Below are 18090 nucleotides of genomic sequence, written 5' to 3' on the forward strand. Positions count from 1 at the left end.
TTTTTTTTTTTTAGATTTTTTTCTTGAAGTTATACTGGATGTTTTCATCTTTGCTCTGCCATCCTAGAACATTTCTGTGGACAGAATCATGATTTCCTTAACCTGGGGATCTGAAGGTGAATTCCCACCAACATGTTGCTCTGTCATGGATGAGAATATGGCTGGGGATCACATAGCCCAGAATGGCAGTGTCACTTTGCTGCAATCCTGTGTCTTGTCACTGAATTTGCCAAGTTCTCTTTGGGACAGGCATATGAGTGTTTGTTATGCCACACACCTAAGTTGTTTTCTGGGGCAGAGAGAGGCTCTGCTCAGATGCATTCACAAAAGCATCCTTGTGAATCAGAGAAGACTCAAATATTTCCATTCAATGCCCAACAAAGGAAGATGAGAAAGTCCAGTGTAGCTGAGGTGTACTAGGTATTAGAAGAACAGCACTAACTTGATTTAATATAATCAAAGCTGAGGTGTACTAGGTATTAGAAGAACAGCTAGTACACCTTCGATTATATAAAAATTAAGGATTTCTATTCAACAAATCTCACGTGGATAGAGTTAACAGATGAGAGACAGCATGGAAGAAGGTATCTGTAATGTTTAAAACTGACAATGGATTAATTTCTAGACTGTAAAAGGAACCCCTGCAAATTAGTAAGAAATATTACAATGAAAGAAATATACAATTAAGCAAAGGATGTGAACCAGTGAAAGGACAGAAAAGGAAGATGAAACTAAAACGCTAGTATGCACATGAAGAGAAACTCAGAATCATTGGTTAATATAAAAATTGAAGTTAATAAACAATGCTATCACTTGACAGCTGGAGAAACACACTTGATGTTGGTGGGGTTGAAGAGAACCCTCAGGCATTATTGGTGGAAGTAAGGACTGGTATATAACAGCACTGCCAAAGAACATACAGGCACTAGTAGTCAAATTAAGGATATGCATACTCCAAGATTCAACTTGCTACTATGGTTTGAGTGTGTCCCCCAAAGTTCATGTGTTGGCAACTTAATCCCCAACACAAAAGTGTTGGGAAGCGGGACCTAATAAGAAGGGATTAGGTCATGAGGGCTCTTCCCTCATTAATAGATTAATGTCGTTATCTCGGGAGCGGGTTAGCTGTAGTGAGAGTGGGCTTGTTATATATAAAAGTGAGTTCGGACTCCTCTTGTTCCCTTGCTCTCTTGCCTTTCCACCTCCTGCCATGGGTGATGGAGCAAGAAAGCCCTTGATAGATGTGGGCCCTGCGACTTTGGACCTCACAACCTCCAAAACTGTAAGAAATAAATGTATTTTCTTCATAAATTACCCAGTCTGTGGTATTCTGTTATAGCAACACAAAAGAAGACACTTGCCCAGCTAGATGCCTCAGAGAAATCCTCCCACACATACTTAAGGAGAGGATATTCATCACAGTATGATTGTGGGCTGAAAGTCCATTACTGAGAAAGTGGAGAGTAAATTGTGCAAGATAAACACAGTGGAGTATTTTATACAGCAGCCAGAAGCAACAAATTAGATGGACACATAGTAACATGGACAGGTCTTTAAAATGTAATGAGTTGTGAAAAGAAAAAAAGGAAATAGAGATCTACAACACAATACTATGTGAATAAAAAATGTATGCTTGCAAAATAACAATACACATTGGATAAGAATGCATGCAAACAAAAAAACGTACATATTAAGCCACTTAAAAATGGTTGCCTATTGGGGAAGAGGAATGGGAGTAAGGTATAGTGATAAAGAGGGATAAATGAGTCAAACAAGATAGGGGCCTTGCTTGACCCCTGATGATCATGTATAAGGAGCTGAGGAGTATCATTAACTCATCACTTTGCCCCTGAGATCTGAAACTAGGGAGGGAGGAGGAAGGAAAGGAAGGAGGGAGAGAGGGAAAAAAGGAATAGAGAAGAAGAAGGAGGAGGAGGAGGAGGACGAGAGAAGAGAAGGAAGAAGAAGGAGGAGAAAAGAAGAAGAAGAGAAAAGAGGAACAAGAAGAAGAGGAAGAAGGAGGAGGAGGAGGAACAGCAGCTTCAGAGGGCAAAATGACAAGTGAGAGAGAATACAATGAAATAATAGGCATTTAGAGCAAAGGGTGGTCTTGAGCTAGCCAGTCCCTCAGGAATCCTAAGAAATCCTGAGGAGGTGGCTCATGCCTGTAATTCCAGCACTTTGGGAGGCCGAGGCAGGTGGATCACAAGGGCAGGAGTTCAAGACCAGCCTGGCCAGGATGGTGAAACCCCATCTCTACTAAAAATACAAAAATTAGCCAGGTGTGGTGGCACGTGCCTGTAATCTCAGCTACTCGGGAGGTTGAGGCAGAGAACTGCTTAAACCCGGGAGGTAGAGGTTGCAGTGAGCCGAGATCAGGCCACTGCACTCCAGCCTGGGCTAAAGACCGAGTACAAGACAGAGACTCCGTCTCAAAAAAAAAAAAAAAAAGAAAGGAAGAAATCCTGAGGAGGAACATGAACTTTGACATTATATGAACTAGGGATATGAGTCATTTTACATGACTCATTTACATTTACATGACTCCAGCCCTGTTGCCCAGGCTGGAGTGCAGTGACGCGGTCTCGGCTCACTGCAAGCTCCGCCTCCCGGGTTCACGCCCTTCTTCTGCCTCAGCCTCCCAAGTAGCTGGGACTATAGGCTCCCGTCACCACGCCCGGCTAATTTTTTTTTTTTTTTTTTTTTGTATTTTTAGTAGAGATGGGGTTTCACCGTGTTAGCCAGGATGGTCTCAATCTCCTGACCTCGTGATCCGCCCGCCTTGGCATCCCAAAGTGCTGGGATTACAGGAGTGAGCCACCGCTCCCGGCCGTTTACATCAATATTTTTAAAAAGGGTGGTCCCAAACAGCTAGAGGATTTGGGGACATCTGACTGATACAAGTAAATAAGAAAATGCCTATCATGAAAAGATGTTATCTTTTTTCAGGTGGCAATTTCTTGAGGAGCTACCTTGATTTGGAGAGAAAATGAAGAGGAGAAAGGTATTTGGCAAAGGTGAAATGTGCAGGGAAGAGTCCACTCTGGGTGGTGTTTTGGTCAGCGGGCTGTGGATAGGGTGTGTGAGAGTGAAAGTTTATCACACTGAGAAAAGGCCTCTATGCCTAAACTAATGTTCAGGCTGTGTTATTGCTAAAATGTGGTCATATCATGCTCCATTAACAGTTACATTAAAATATAAGAAGACCAAAGAACCTGAGTTTTGTTTCAATTTTTTAACATCCCCAAATTTTAACAAAAATTTTACCTTGAGCCACAGATGCAAAGCCTGAAGAAAACAAAAACAAAAACAAAAAATTTATCAAAAGATAATTTTTAATTGGGAAAAAATGCACACTATATCAATATACTATACATATATCATGAAAACCATTGCACCTTATTTCTGTTTTCTTCGGTAATATAATTTTTCTATTATAAAAATGATTTACCTTGAATTGTAGGATGTCTAGCTGCTAAAAACAAAACAAAAAACTCGCTATAGCAAAGAGATCATTTTGATTTGAATAAAATATACACAAATTATTAAATTTCAGACTAGTACAACTTAATAGTTAGAAGCATTACTAAAATGCAAAAGCAGAGCTCATCCCTAAATAAGAGTAAACTGAAGTAACAATGATAGTTGGCTAAATGTGTTTTTGAAACAGATTTTAAAAAGATAAAAGGAGGTCAGGTGCAGTGGCTCATGCCTGTAATCCCAGCAACACGCCTTCCAAAGTGTTGGGATTACAGGCGTGAGCCACTGCACTTGGCTGGGGCAGGGATTTTTGAAATGTTATTCACTAATGGAACCCCAGCACCTAGAGCAAGGACTGGCACACATAGTAGCAGCTGAATAAATATTCATCAAGTAAACGAATAAATATAACTTAAAGAGATTTTTCCTCCAGAAAGCACTGATGGAAGCAAAGAGTCAGTCTGTATAGCCTAGAATAGGTGCATAAGGAACATTTTTCACCATTGGAGCTTATCCAGAGCACCAGCTCATTGCTTTGAAACTTGGTAAGTAAATGGAAAGAATGAAGCATTATTCTGCCTCTCTATAGATTTCTAGTTAATAAGTGCAGAAGGCATGATAAAATTAGAAATTGCCATTTTACAGCCCTATTGACAAAATGGACATAGGCAACAATTTAAAAGGCTGCTAAAACCATTAGGCAAAAGATTGTGGGGCACTTTGGAATGGACACACCAAGCTGATCAGGTAATCATCTTAGCATCACTAGAGGAGGGACAACCAGACAAGAAGACATTATGTGTAACAGGAAATACATGCAAGACTCATCAAGAATTCTTGCCTAAGGCCGGGCACAGTGGCTCATGCCTGTAATGCCAGCACTTTGGGAGGCCAAGGCAGGCAGATCACTTGAGGCCAAGAGTTCAAGACAAGCCTGGCCAATGTGGTGAAACCCTGTCTCTTCTAAAAACAGAAAAATTAGCCAAGCATGATGGCACATGCCTATAATCCCAGCTACTCAGGAGGCTGAGGTGGGAGAATCCCTTGAACCCAGGAGGCAGAGGTTGCAGTGAGCCTACATTGTGCCACTGCACTCCAGCCTAGGCAATAGAGCAAGATTCTGTCTCAAAAAAAGAAAATAAAAAGAATTCTTGCCTAAAATATTAAACCTTGCTCTTAAAAAAAAGTGTTTATTTGTCATTGACTCGAAGCTCAAAATCTTGGTTATAATCAAGTCTCTCTAAATCCAGAATAGAAGTGTACTATAGGCAAACGACTCAGTTTCTCTAAAAAAAAAAAAATAATAATAATAGTATGAAAAAAATTGGGGTAGGGAGGTGGGGAAGATAACTCTTGATGAATAAAGAAGACTTTAAAAATGTAATAACCAAACAGAATATTCAGATTCTTTTAGATCTTGATTTGAATATATTCATTCAAAAAAGACATTTTTGAGATAGTTGAGAAAATTTGAACATGGCTGTTATTAAATGATGTTAGTGAATTACTATTATAGTGAATTATCATATCTAACATAGATTTTAGATATACTGAGAGAATGAATGGTTTTATATATATATAGTGCTTTTATCATTGGAGATGCATATAAATTATGTGATACGATATCTAAAATTTACTTTAAAATACTCCAACAGGCCAGGTGCGGTGGCTTACGCCTGTAACCCCAGCACTTTTGGAGGCCAAGGCAGGCAGATCATCTGAGGTCAGGAGTTTGAGACCAGCCTGGCCAACATGGTGAAACCCTGTCTCTACTAAAACACAAAAATTAGCCAGGCATGGTGGCAGGTGCCTGTAATCCCAGCTACTTGGGAGGCTGAGGCAGGAGAATCACTTCAACTTGGGAGGTTGAGGTTGCAACGAGCCAAGATTGTGCCACAGCACTCCAGCCTGGGCAACAGAGCAAGACTGCATTAAAAAAAAGTAATAATAAATAAAATAAAATAATAAAATATAATACTCCAACAAACATACAAACAAACAAACAAACTGGAAGAGAGATAAACAAGATTGGGAAACTATCAATAACTTCAGGTGGAAAATGGGTACTTAAGGGTTGGTTCTAATGGTCTATTTTTTGTATATGCAGTGAGAACGTCTTTTAATAGAAAGTTCTGAAATAACAAGTAGATATTTAGTGGATGAAAATACGAGGAGATGAACATTCCATAGTTCTGCAAATGCCCACTCAGTGTTCTTACTGCTACACCCATCTATGGTCCCCTTAAGATTATACTTTACCTAAAGAAAAGTTTCAGAATCCCTGGATTCAATAATGAAAAGAAGTCACCCCAAGTCTTTAAATTACCTTCACAGCCAACTTCATCTTCCCCTGTAATGCAGTCCACCTCACCATTGCATCGATACTGGCTTGGAATGCAAACACCCGATTTACAATGGAAGCTTTTGCCTTGGCATGCTGTGCAAACATAAGCAGGAGAGGTTTCTTCATTCCTTAAAATTGAATGAGGTACAATCTAAAATTCAATAGTAAAGTTGTTTTTCCTCTTTTATTCAGAAAAATGAATTTAGAGGATTTAGAGGCTAGATTTATGTCTACCTTTACAACACAGTTCATCACTTTGGTCTCCACAATCATTGATACCATCACAGGCCTTCATCTGAGAAATGTATTTCCTATTCACACACTGAAAGAAGTCATTTGTTGGAGAATCTGTAAAGCAGGAATTATCTTTGTGAGATTTATTTATGGAGTGGTGGCATGACATCCTTATCAGATTTTTGGGATAATGGAGTCATTAAGAGAAAGTTAAACTTCAAAAAAATGTATAAAATGTATTGGTATTATCAACATAGTACATATGATTCATACAGAAAATAAATGTCAAAGCTGGCTTATGGAGGCTCTTCTATTATCTCTGAAAGTCAGTATTTATTGTGAAAGTCTGTATTTGCTGAGATGGGGAGGAATTAAGAGTACGTGCTGACATTGACAAACACTGGTTTCCACCCATTTCTTTCATGCTGCTATACTCATCCTCACCCCTACTCCCAAGACTTGCTTGGTTAGTGCCATTTGTTTACATTTTGATGGTACTTCTTTTTAGCACTGAAAAGGAATGGGTATAGGTTTGGTCTTTAAATCTACATGCATGACTAAAATATTCCAGTGTCAGGAAGGAGGAGAAAAGTCTCAATGAATGCCTGAAAACTGAGGCACCAATGTGGTCGCTTAAAGGTTTTAAATAAATTCATATATGCTGGCCCTCTTAAAGGAGATGCTGAGCTTTCTTCTTATGTTTGATTGACTTGTGTTTGCTATAGTAACTTTAATCCAGATGTTCAAACAAAGCAAGGGGAGTCAGGCAACTTTGCTCCCCATATATGAACCTGTAGACAGGCAATGTTTGAATGGCAAAATGGTACAATAGGGGAAAGGCACCAATTTAGGCTCTAAAGCCCAAAACTTCATAGAATCTATATTATTGCCTCTGTGACTGGCAACGAGGCATCAATCATTTGTTTACTATAGGCTTGGTGTAAAATAACCTTCAAAGAAGGGAAAATAACAGGCAAATACTCCACCAACCTGCTTTCTGTGTATAACACACCACATCAGCTAAATCCTGGTAACCCATAGTTCTTCTCTTAGTAAAAGTACATTCAGCCAAACTGGTCTCTATTCCTCGGCAATGCACATGTAGACATTCAGTGGAATTTATAGAGAGATCAGACAACTTAAACCTTCTTTGAGTATCAGCACCTCTGCAAATAGAATAAAGGAAACATTATGGTAGAATAATTAGTACTTTGCATTTATAACCCTACTGTAGCAGGTAAGAAACTAGAGTAATGTCCTCTCATTCTCTATATAGGAATTACAGATTGGGCAAGATACTGAAACTCTAAGCCTCAGTACCTTCATCTATAAAAGAGAATATAAGTACCTCACTGGGTTTGTAAAGATTAATTAAAACTTGGCTGGGGTGGTGGTTCATGCCTATAATCCCAGCACTTTGGGAGGCCAAGGAGGGTGGATTACCTGAGGTCAAGAGTTCGAGACCAGCCTGGCCAACATGGTGAAAATCCTATCTCTACCAAAAATACAAAAATTAGCTGGGTGTGGTGGCCCACACCTGTAGTCTCAGCTACTCGGGAGGCTGAGGCAGAAGAATCACTTGAACCCAGGAGGTGGAGGTTGCAGTGAGCTGAGATCGTGCCACTGCACTCCAGCCTGGGCAACAGAGTGAGACTATGTCTCAAAAAAAAAAAAAAAAAAAAAAAAAAAAAAAAAAAAAAAAAGATTTTCCATTGTTTCCTTTTGGGAATCTCTCCGCCTGCCCCATACAGTAAACTTTAGCTGGTTGGTTCAATTATTGCCTAAGACTTGGAAGGTTAGGTTAGTTTAATTCCTGTAGGTCAATTTTGCTTAAAGTAAGCTACATCTTCACTTCAGCCTTGACAGTATTAAGGTGATATTTTGGCATCTGTGTGCCATTGCTTGGACTTCTCAATTTGTTCAGAATTTGTGAGAAGGGACTGCCTCAGTGACGTATTATCCTAGAGGTGATGATTTACAGTGAACTACTCTTCTAGGACATTCAATTGTTCCTTGCCTCTCTCTAGAAGTAAATGGGGAAAATAGGTTAAAAATAAAAAATTGAGGAAAGAAGCATCAGGTAAATGGAAACAAAAATAGAACAGTAATGACAATATAAATATTAGACTAACTAGGATAAAAGGCAAAAAGAAAACAAGGTGAAGCCAGGATTTGTAATTATTTCAGATCATGAGGCTGTGCCATGAGAACAAACAAGAGCCATTTGAGGCAATCTTATAGGTTAATAATCTGAAAAACGTACCAACCTAAAAATATCTAAAAATACTATATAAAATGCCATCTTTTTCCTCAATAAGTTCTTAAGGAAGTAAGGGAAATCTGCACTGGTTAAAATTAGAGATGTCTGTTCATGAGCTTATGCAAAATATAACAGCAAAATACTGAGAAATCAAATACTGAGAGAATCTACCAGTAGGTTGAACCATAAGTTGTAGGTAACAAACTGATGAAAGTCAGAAATAGCCTATGGCTTAATGTAACAATATAAGAGACTTTCACTAATGAACTACTAGCAGATGTGGTTTAAGAAGAAGAAAATTGAATTCAGAAAGAAGGGGTGAGATACAAGAAAGAACAAACCAAGAAGTTGGTAAACATGAAGTAAATCTGAGTAAGCATTGCCTTAACAGTAGTGATAATGGCTTATTATATCATCATAGTGATTAACTTCTGGGATATAGAAAAATAAGATGGAACTAAATATTAGAAACTTGATGAGTTAATTACGTTTTTTTATTATTACTGAAGAGGGTGAGGACTTCCTAAATCAATGATTTATGGTATAAGTTCAAAGGTAACTAAAGAAGTAGAAATATAATGCATAATTTTCAAACCAACTAGAGGTGGAAAAGAGGGAAGATTTTTAAAAATCTTTAATTTAGTAGAAATTATAAAAGGGAAAAAGACAAAAGCACACAAAAAGCAGGGTAAATAATAAGCCTAAAAACAAGAGGAAAAATAAATTCAACAATATAAGTATAATAATGTAAATGGACTAAACTCTTCAGTTAACAGTGATTGTAATATTGAATTAAAACAAATCTAGATATGTGCTGTTTATAAGGAAAATGCTTAAAATCTAAAGATATAGGAAGACTGAAAGTAAAGAAATAGAAAAAGATCTAAACAGAGCAGCTAACAACTTTGCTAATTCTATTAATAATGAGTAACATATCTATTATCTAGAACCCTGCACGTGGAGCATTTGAAAAATACTCAGCCGCAAAGCAAGTCTCAAGAAATATTTGAAAAAATTGTTCTCATACAGGGATATTCTCTAACCACAGAGAATAAGAAAATCAATAACACAAAGTTAACCAAAAGCAAACTAATGTATTAATTAAAACTAATATTATAATAAAGAAAACTTCTAAATTACATATGGGGCAAAGAAGAAATTATATTGAAAGTTAGAAGATATTTTGAACCAAACAATAAATAAAATATCACTTATATATAAGTATATATTATAATTATAGTATATAAGCTATATATAAATTATAGTTTATATACTATACTATATAGTATATATACTTATATACTATAATTATAGTAAACTATACTATAAAACTATAAACTATAATTTATCCTAACTATATAGTTTATACTATAACTATAGTTTATACTCACTGTAGTTTATAGTATAAACTATATTATTTAACTATAAACTATACTCACACACAGTATATAAACTATACTAAGTGTGAAAAAGTGTACATAATTGTAGATGAGTAGGAGACAGACAGAAATGAATGTGTTTGTGACTCTCAGAATCACTAAAGGATTCACATCCAGATACTTCAACAGACTTATTATCCATGCTTTGTTGTCAGCAAGGTTCCAAGTGTTGGGTAAACCTGAATGCATATCATCTTCATAACAATGCTATGATGCACGTAGTTAATTTTCTTAGGTTACATATGTGGAAATTAATACACAGAAAGGTTAGGTAATCAAAAAGCAAACAGAACAATTAAATCAACCATGAGAAAATCCACTGATACAAGCGCTCACTGTTGAAACCCAAGGTCAAAGCAGGCCACGTTGGCTTCCCTCATGCTCCAGCTGCTTTTGCATATGAACGTTGTCTTATCTTGGTCCACAAGTTTTACTTCAACTATTCCCTCTGAATCTGTATTTCCATGCTTCAAGGAAACACTAAACTTTCCTAAAATAAAAAAACAAAATAATGTGCAATATGTAGCCATTCACTTTTTTCTCTTAATTAAAAGTCTTTAAAAATAATACTTAATGTCAAGTGAGCTTTGAACATCATGACGATTTTAACAAGTAATAGTAAGCAATCATTTTATGAGTGCTTATTATGTGCCAGTGGCAGTGCTATTCAGCTGTAAAGAGGATCATCAAATCCTCACATCAACCCTATGAGGATAAAGCGTGTTTATTCCCATTTTTACATGAGGAACCTAAATCTAGGGGAAGTTAAGTTCCTGGCCCAAGTGGTGAAGCCAGGATTTGGAACTCGCTCAATTGATCTCACTCCAAAGTCCATGCTCTCAAAAGTAAGCCCAACAGTGAAAATGTAAAAAGTAGAAAGGGTTTATGTATTCTCACATATTTAAGGCATTTAATGCCTCAAGAGAAGAAAAGTCTGACACTGATGAAATAACCTCCACTATTGCCTTCTGCCTTTCCAACAGGGATTATAGATGAGCTCAAACAGGGAGCTTTCCCTCTTCTTTTCCACAGTATCTCAACATCTTAACTCAGCATCTCAAAAACATACAGGCTGCTGTGAGCTGGTATATGTCATGGTGCTTTTAAAAAGAATGTTTTAAGCGTTCCTAAGGTAATGAAGTGTCTGTAATAACTTGCTATCAGAAGACAATGAGCCTAAGCTTTGCTGTCAGACATAAAATGTAACAAGCACTTTCTGCATGCCAAGCACTGTGTGAAGAGCCCTGCATACGTTGTTTTATTTAATTTTCACAAGAATTGTACCACTTAGAAACTTCACATTTTACAGACGAGGGAACTGGGGTCCAGTGAGGTCCAGCTTGTCAACAACCAAGGTGGGGTTTGGAGGGACTTGAAACTCAATTGGACTCACAGTGAAATCCCTAATCATAACTGCCCACTAGTCTGAATGCTAGGGCCCCAGCCTCCTCAGCACATGAAGCACCTGGAAGGGACTGTAGACAAGCTCTCTGGGTCTGATGTCTGGGTTTGCTAGGTTGGAGTATGTCCCAGGTTAGCAGTGGCTCAAGCGGCCCTTGGATATTTAGGAACAATGGGGTCAGGGCTTGGGGAGAGGGTTGGGGGGGATGGCTGTTGAAATAAATTACTGGGGTAGGCCACGCACGGTGGCTCATGCCTGTAATCCCAGCACTTTGGGAGGCCGAGGCAGGCTGATCATGAGGTCAGGAGATCGAGACCATCCTGGCTAACACGGTGAAACTCCATCTCTACTAAAAATACAAAAAATTAGCTGGGCGTGGTGGCAGGCACCTGTAATCCCAGCTACTTGGGAGGCTGAGGCAGGAGAATGGCATGAACCCAGGAGGCAGAGGTTGCAGTGAGCCAAGATCGCACCACTGCACTCCAGCCTGGGCAACAGAGCCAGACTCTGTCCCCAAAAAAACAAAACAAAACAAACAAAAACAGAAATTACTGGGGCCACAGGAGGACCTGAGGCCTGACTAGCCTACGTGTGAGTACCAACCTTACTGGAAGACTTTTCACTGGGTTCTGAACCAACTCGATGGCCCTGGGAATAATCCCTTTAACCAAGTAGAAGTGAGGATGGGGACAATTCTAAAGGGCTGGGCAGCAGGGAGTGGCACCGGCACTGAAGGAAGGTCTGGATGCAGCATCCCATGCTCTGCACTCAAAGGCTGGCTGGATTCTGGTGACCCCTGATTTCTTTAGTGATTACTCCAATTATTATTGAGACTCTAGAAAAAAATTTTGAGTTGTCATCATAACATACACAAGAGAATTATTTTCTGATAGAAAGTATGGCATACAAATACCCTCTTATATCATAGAATGACTTGAAAACTAGGCTCTTGCTACCTTCGGCTGTGCATGTTCCATTATTTAAAAACTTTGTCCCTGGACGAAGACATTCCAAACTCTTTTGTTGACAGTATGTTGGGAAGCTTCTCCCGTTAGTTGCACACACTGCAGTGCCATTCTTTGGGCACTGATATGGTAGTTTACAAATACAGGTGCCCTCAATGCATCTCTGCCATGGCTGGCAGAAGACTTTATTGCAGGAGAGGTGAGTATATTTTTTTGCTAAGCACTTTTTCTCCACCAGATCTTCTTGAGATGTATAAGTGACCTGTAAAATGCAAAATAAACATTAACTTAGCAACAAACTAAAGACTCCTGTTTGAAGATGAGTAAGTGAAGGAAAAGAGCAAAACAGATACAGCTTACAGTACAGATGAGGATGGTGTGGTCTGGTGGCTTTAAGAATCAGAAATAATGCCACATATCTACAACCATCTGATCTTTGACAAACATGACAAAAACAAGAAATGGGGAAAGGATTCCCTATTTAATAAATGGTGCTGGGAAACCTGGCTAGCCATATGGAGAAAGCTGAAACTGGATCCCTTCCTTACACCTTATACAAAAATTAATTCAAGATGGATTAAAGACTTAAATGTTAGACCTAAAACCATAAAAACCCTAGAAGAAAACCTAGGCAATACCATTCAGGACATAGGCATGGGCAAGGACTTCATGTCTAAAACACCAAAAGCAATGGCAACAAAAGCCAAAATTGACAAATGGGATCTAATTAAACTAAAGAGCTTCTGCACAGCAAAAGAAACCACCATCAGAGTGAACAGGCAACCTACAGAATGGGAGAAAATTTTTGCAATCTACTCATCTGACAAAGGGCTAATACCCAGAATCTACAATGAACTCAAACAAATTTACAAGAAAAAAAAAAACAACCCCATCAAAAAGTGGGCAAAGGATATGAACAGACATTTCTCATAAGAAGACATTTATGCAGCCAAAAGACACATGAAAAAATGCTCATCATCACTGGACATCAGTGAAATGCAAATCAAAACCACAATGAGATACCATCTCACACCAGTTAGAATGGCGATCATTAAAAAGTTAGGAAACAACAGGTGCTGGAGAGGATGTGGAGAAATAGGAACACTTTTACACTGTTGGTGGGACTGTAAACTAGTTCAACCATTGTGGAAGTCAGTGTGGCGATTCCTCAGGGATCTAGAACTAGAAATACCATTTGACCCAGCCATCCCAGTACTGGGTGTATACCCAAAGGATTGTAAATCATGCTGCTATAAAGACACATGCACACGTATGTTTATTGCGGCACGATTCACAATAAGAAAGACTTGGAACCAACCCAAATATCCAACAATGATAGACTGGATTAAGAAAATGTGGCACATATACACCATTGAATACTATGTAGCCATAAAAAAGTATGAGTTCATGTCCTTTGTAGGGACATGGATGAAGCTGGAAACCATCATTCTCAGCAAACTATTGCAAGGACAAAAAAACAAACACTGCATGTTCTCACTCATAGGTGGGAATTGAACAATGAGAACACATGGACACAGGAAGGGGAACATTACACACTGGGGCCTGTTGTGGGGTGGGGGGAGGGGGGAAGGATAGCATTTGGAGATATACCTAATGTTAAATGACGAGTTACTGGGTGCAGCACACCAACATGGCATGTGTATACATACGTAACTAACCTGCACGTTGTGCACATGTACCTAAAACTTAAAGTATAAAAAAAAAAAAGAATGGTATGACTGCCATCTTGACCATGAAGAAATCCTAAAAAAAAAAGAGTCAGACAAACCTGGCTTCTAGACCCAGTTTTGGGACTTACTGTTACATGACCCAGGGCAAGTGACCCTCCTGAAACGCGAATTTCCTCATCTGTAAAATGAGATAATATCTCCTATTTTGCAAGATTAGAAATACTATGTTTGTAATGGTTGACAGGTACTAGGCGTAAAATTAATGAGAGCTATTATTACCCCGCAGGACTCCAGTAGAAATAATATGAGGGCTGGGAACAGGCCAATTGGGCCAAAAGTCAATCTGCGAAGAAAAGCCAATGCTCTCTTCCTGCCCCCCAGAGCTTCCTCCTGAGGATGCACCTCCTGTCCTCTAGTCTCCCCTGCTGCCTGCAGTGAGCCCCGCTCCTTCCTCAGTGCCCTGCAGCTGCGAAGCATCAAGCTGGGGCAGACAAAAATCATAGTCTTTAAATGCCGTTAAGAAGGCAAATAAAGAAGCTAATTAAAACCATGCAAAACCTTGGAAGGATTGTCAAAGTCATTCTCCATAATTTGCTTTTCAATAAAGTTTACAAATAGCTTTACACACACAAGCGCACACACAAATGACAAATTGGTCATTCTGGAAACTGGCTTTTGACACAGTGATCTAGAATGAAATATGCCAGTTACACACTTTTCATGGTTCCATGTATCTCTTTTTGGCACTTATTAGAGTTGGAATTTTTGTAATAATTTCTCTCCTGTATCTTCCACTGACCAGCTTGCAAGTGTCCTGACAGCAGGTTTTATGTATCACCTTTATATTGAAACAATGATGCTCTCATTGGATGAGAAATCCAAGCAACCTGATTTTTTTCTACCTTTATTCCTTTAAATCATTTCTGAAATCTCATTCCTCCTTGATCTTTGGATAGAAACTTTGGCAAGTGTCATAACTTTCTCAGTCACTCTTAGATTTAAACAAAAACAAAAAATTAAAGGATGTTTAGTCCCAGGAATAGTCACTAAATAGCAATGACAATGTCTAGTGCCGTGGAACCATTGAAGCTCTGACCTTCATGTCAGATGAAAGCCTCTCCTTCCTCTCAGCTCAGAGTTGCTTCCAGGGTGTGTGATGGGTCCTTTCTGAGCTCTCCTCCATTCCACAGCTTTCAGGTCATGCTTCCCACCTCTCAGGAGAGGAAGAGAGTGACGGCAGCCAGGTCTCGCCTGATTCTTACTGCTGAGAATTAGCCTTGGCGAGGTGGGGGTTTAAGCCAACTCTCTCATGCAGGGTACTATGAGGTTCTCTAGAGATTGCACTACTGGGGACATTTGATGTCAATTCACTTAATGCTGGCAGTGCCTCTCCTCCAGCTGGCTGCTCATGGTCCATGTGTTCTCAGCTCCAGTATCCAACAGTACTAGCCCCTTTCTGCTGAGGTTGCTTACCTTTGGCAGGGAGCCTCTTGGGCAGGAGTCCTATTTCCCCCCTGAGGGCCCACACCTGTCTGTTGCCTGCCCTGCTGCCTACTACTGAAACACGGCTTGCTCCAACACAGCCACCTCTTTTATCTCTGCCACCAGGCACCTCCAGCCTTGGGTCCTTATTCCTTTCAGGTATGGGTGAAGTACTAGTTCTTTTTTCTCCTCAGACTTCAGGGAACACATGTCAAGCACTCCAAGGGAACCTGTGGGAAGCCCTTTCACAATGAAGAGAAGCGGCAGCACCTTCCATCCTCTGCCTGGGGTGCAGGTGGGAGATGGAAGGGAAAACGCTACCTCACTCTGTTACATAAAATTACGGGAAGCCATTTTTTTAAACTGTACTCCTGCACCAAGCCCCAAAGACCAAATCAAAATGGAGTCACTTATGCTAAGTGGCATGTAATTAAACTGAAACTTTCAGGAAATGGGAAACCACACATTGGTGAGTTGAGGCTGGAATAGGAGGTGAGGAAGTGGAAGTAGAAGCTTGACTAGTTTTGACTAAGCACAGTGGCTCACGCCTGTAATCCCAGCCCTTTGGGAGGCTGAGACGGGCGGATCAGTTGAGGTCGAGAGTTTGAGACCAACCTGGCCAACATGGCAAAACCCCGTCTCTACTAAAAATACAAAAATTAGCCAGGCATGATGGCACCTGTAATCCCAGCTCCTCAGGAGGCTGAGGTAGGAGAATCACTTGAACCCAGGAGGTGGAGTTTGCAGTGGGTGGAGACCGCACCACTGCACTCCAACCTGGGTGACAGAGCGAGACTCCGTCTCTAAAAAAAAAAAAGAAAAACAAAAATCCGCTTTACTGGTTTTGCCATTTAGACGTGAAAATATGAACACAGACGAAAAAAAAAAAAAAGAAAGTGTCTGTCTCCTCTCCGAGCTCTGTTAAATTGAGAATACAGGAATTTTTTTTAAAGGGCATAAACCATAAGGTCAAAGAGAATGGGGAGAGGACTGCAGGATATAAGATATCAAAATGTTGGAAGCTGGAAAACAGATGGGCTAGTGCTAATGCATTTAGCAGACCAAGGAGAACTGAAAGCTAAGCCCCACAGAACCCCAGAAAAGCTTAGGAACTAGGGGACCTAGTACCTCTGAAGGAGTGGCTAACAAACAGGGAACTGGTTGAAAGAGATGGTTGTATGAACATGTTACTGAGGAATCTGTTGTAAACAGCAGAAGAAACAGCAAAGATTTGAAAGTGCTTGCCCCTGGAGAGAGAGTTAGGGGTAGGAGAGGGGTGATAGGAGTGTTTTTCATTTTAAGTAAGATCTGATGTCCTTATGCTTTCAGTAGAGAAGTAGAAGATTAGGGCCAGGCGCAGTGGCTCATTCCTGTAATCCCAGCACTTTGGGAGGCTGAGGCCAGCAGATCTTGAGGTCAAGAGTTCGAGACCAGCCAGGCTAGCATGGTGAAACCCCAACTCTACTCAAAATACAAAATAAATAAATAAATAAATAAATAAATAATTAGCCAGGCAGGCTGTGCACGGTGGCTCATGCCTATAATCTCAGCACTTTGGGATGCTGAGGCAGGCAGATTGCCTGAGGTCAGCAGTTCGAGACCATTCTGGCCAACATGATGAAACCCCATCTCTACTAAAAATACAAAAAAAAAAAAAAAAAAAAAAATTAGCCAGGCAGGCTGTGCATGGTGGCTCATGCCTATAATCCCAGCACTCTGGGATGCTGAGGCAGGCAGATTGCCTGAGGTCAGCAGTTGGAGACCATTCTGGCCAACATGATGAAACCCCATCTCTACTAAAAATACACACACACACAAAAATTAGCCGGGCATAGTGGTGTGCACCTGTAATCCCAGCTACTCGGGAGGCTGAGGCAGGGGAATTGCTTGAACCAACGAGGTGGAGGTTGCAGTGAGCTGAGATTGCACCAGTTCACTCCAGCCTGGGCAACACAGCAAGACTACGTCACTATAAAAAAAAAAAAAAAAAAAGTAGAAGATTAAGTGCTAGGCTCTGAAGCAGGAGAACATTTGATGGGATAGTAGCATAAAGGGCCACAGAGTAAAGGGAGAGTTTTGTTTTCGTTAGGATAAAAGAGATTTCATCATGGTTATAGGCTAAGGGGAGGAATCTAACAAAACGGGAGAGATTGCATTTTCAAGAGGGAGAGAGAGGGGGAAATTGTTGAAACAAGGTTGAGGAGGGGATAGGAGAAGCAATCAGAGCACGGTGAAGTTCATCTTAGAAATTAAGCAGTTTGCTGTACTTATAATTTCCTAGTGTAAATTGAAAGCAATTTTATGATAACATTACCATTTTAAATTTCAGATGGATGGTAAAGGATAACACTAACACAGTGGATGTTAACAAGGGCCACATTAATCAACGGAGAGACAGAAAATCACTGTTGAAAAATAGCTGGGCATAGTAAGAATGTGGTTTATTTATACACTGTCTAAAACGTGACGACAGTAGCTTTAATTTAAAAGAATTGGTAAGTCACATGTATCTCAATGTCTAGAACAGCGGTTGCCAAAATACAAGCTGATGATCTTTGAGGACGTTATTAAAGAGGTTTGTAAATGCATGTGTACACCAAGCTTTGCCTGAAGATAAAATATAAACGATGTGAGTATGCCTCATATGTCTATGTACACCTGTGTTTTGAATATATGTAAATGCTATTATGGGTAATAAGAAAAATTATTTAAATCACCATTGAAACTATAGTTACTGTCATTTCTGTGTCTCCCACAATAACAGATTAAAATAACAACTACTATTATGTGTGT

At 39.6% G+C, this 18090-nt stretch overlaps 1 protein-coding gene across 2 annotated transcripts in view; it reads right to left on the minus strand.

Annotated features, from left to right (window-relative positions):
- CFI (complement factor I) overlaps positions 1-18090 on the minus strand; it is a 62843-nt gene that overhangs the window by 12723 nt on the left and 32030 nt on the right. Inside the window, exons 2-8 of one of the 2 annotated variants that reach the window (XM_058436631.1) lie at positions 12116-12386; positions 10094-10247; positions 7049-7224; positions 6059-6172; positions 5807-5917; positions 3452-3475; positions 3268-3288 (exon numbers count right to left, since the gene is read on the minus strand). In XM_058436631.1, coding sequence (XP_058292614.1) covers positions 3268-3288; positions 3452-3475; positions 5807-5917; positions 6059-6172; positions 7049-7224; positions 10094-10247; positions 12116-12386 — 871 coding nt within the window. The remainder of the gene's footprint in view (positions 1-3267; positions 3289-3451; positions 3476-5806; positions 5918-6058; positions 6173-7048; positions 7225-10093; positions 10248-12115; positions 12387-18090) is intronic. The other variant, XM_032145311.2, reaches the window with a different exon arrangement.

This window comes from Hylobates moloch, unplaced genomic scaffold (genome assembly GCF_009828535.3).
Source record: "Hylobates moloch isolate HMO894 unplaced genomic scaffold, HMol_V3 SCAFFOLD_3, whole genome shotgun sequence".
In the NCBI taxonomy this organism is placed as follows: Eukaryota; Metazoa; Chordata; class Mammalia; order Primates; family Hylobatidae; genus Hylobates; species Hylobates moloch.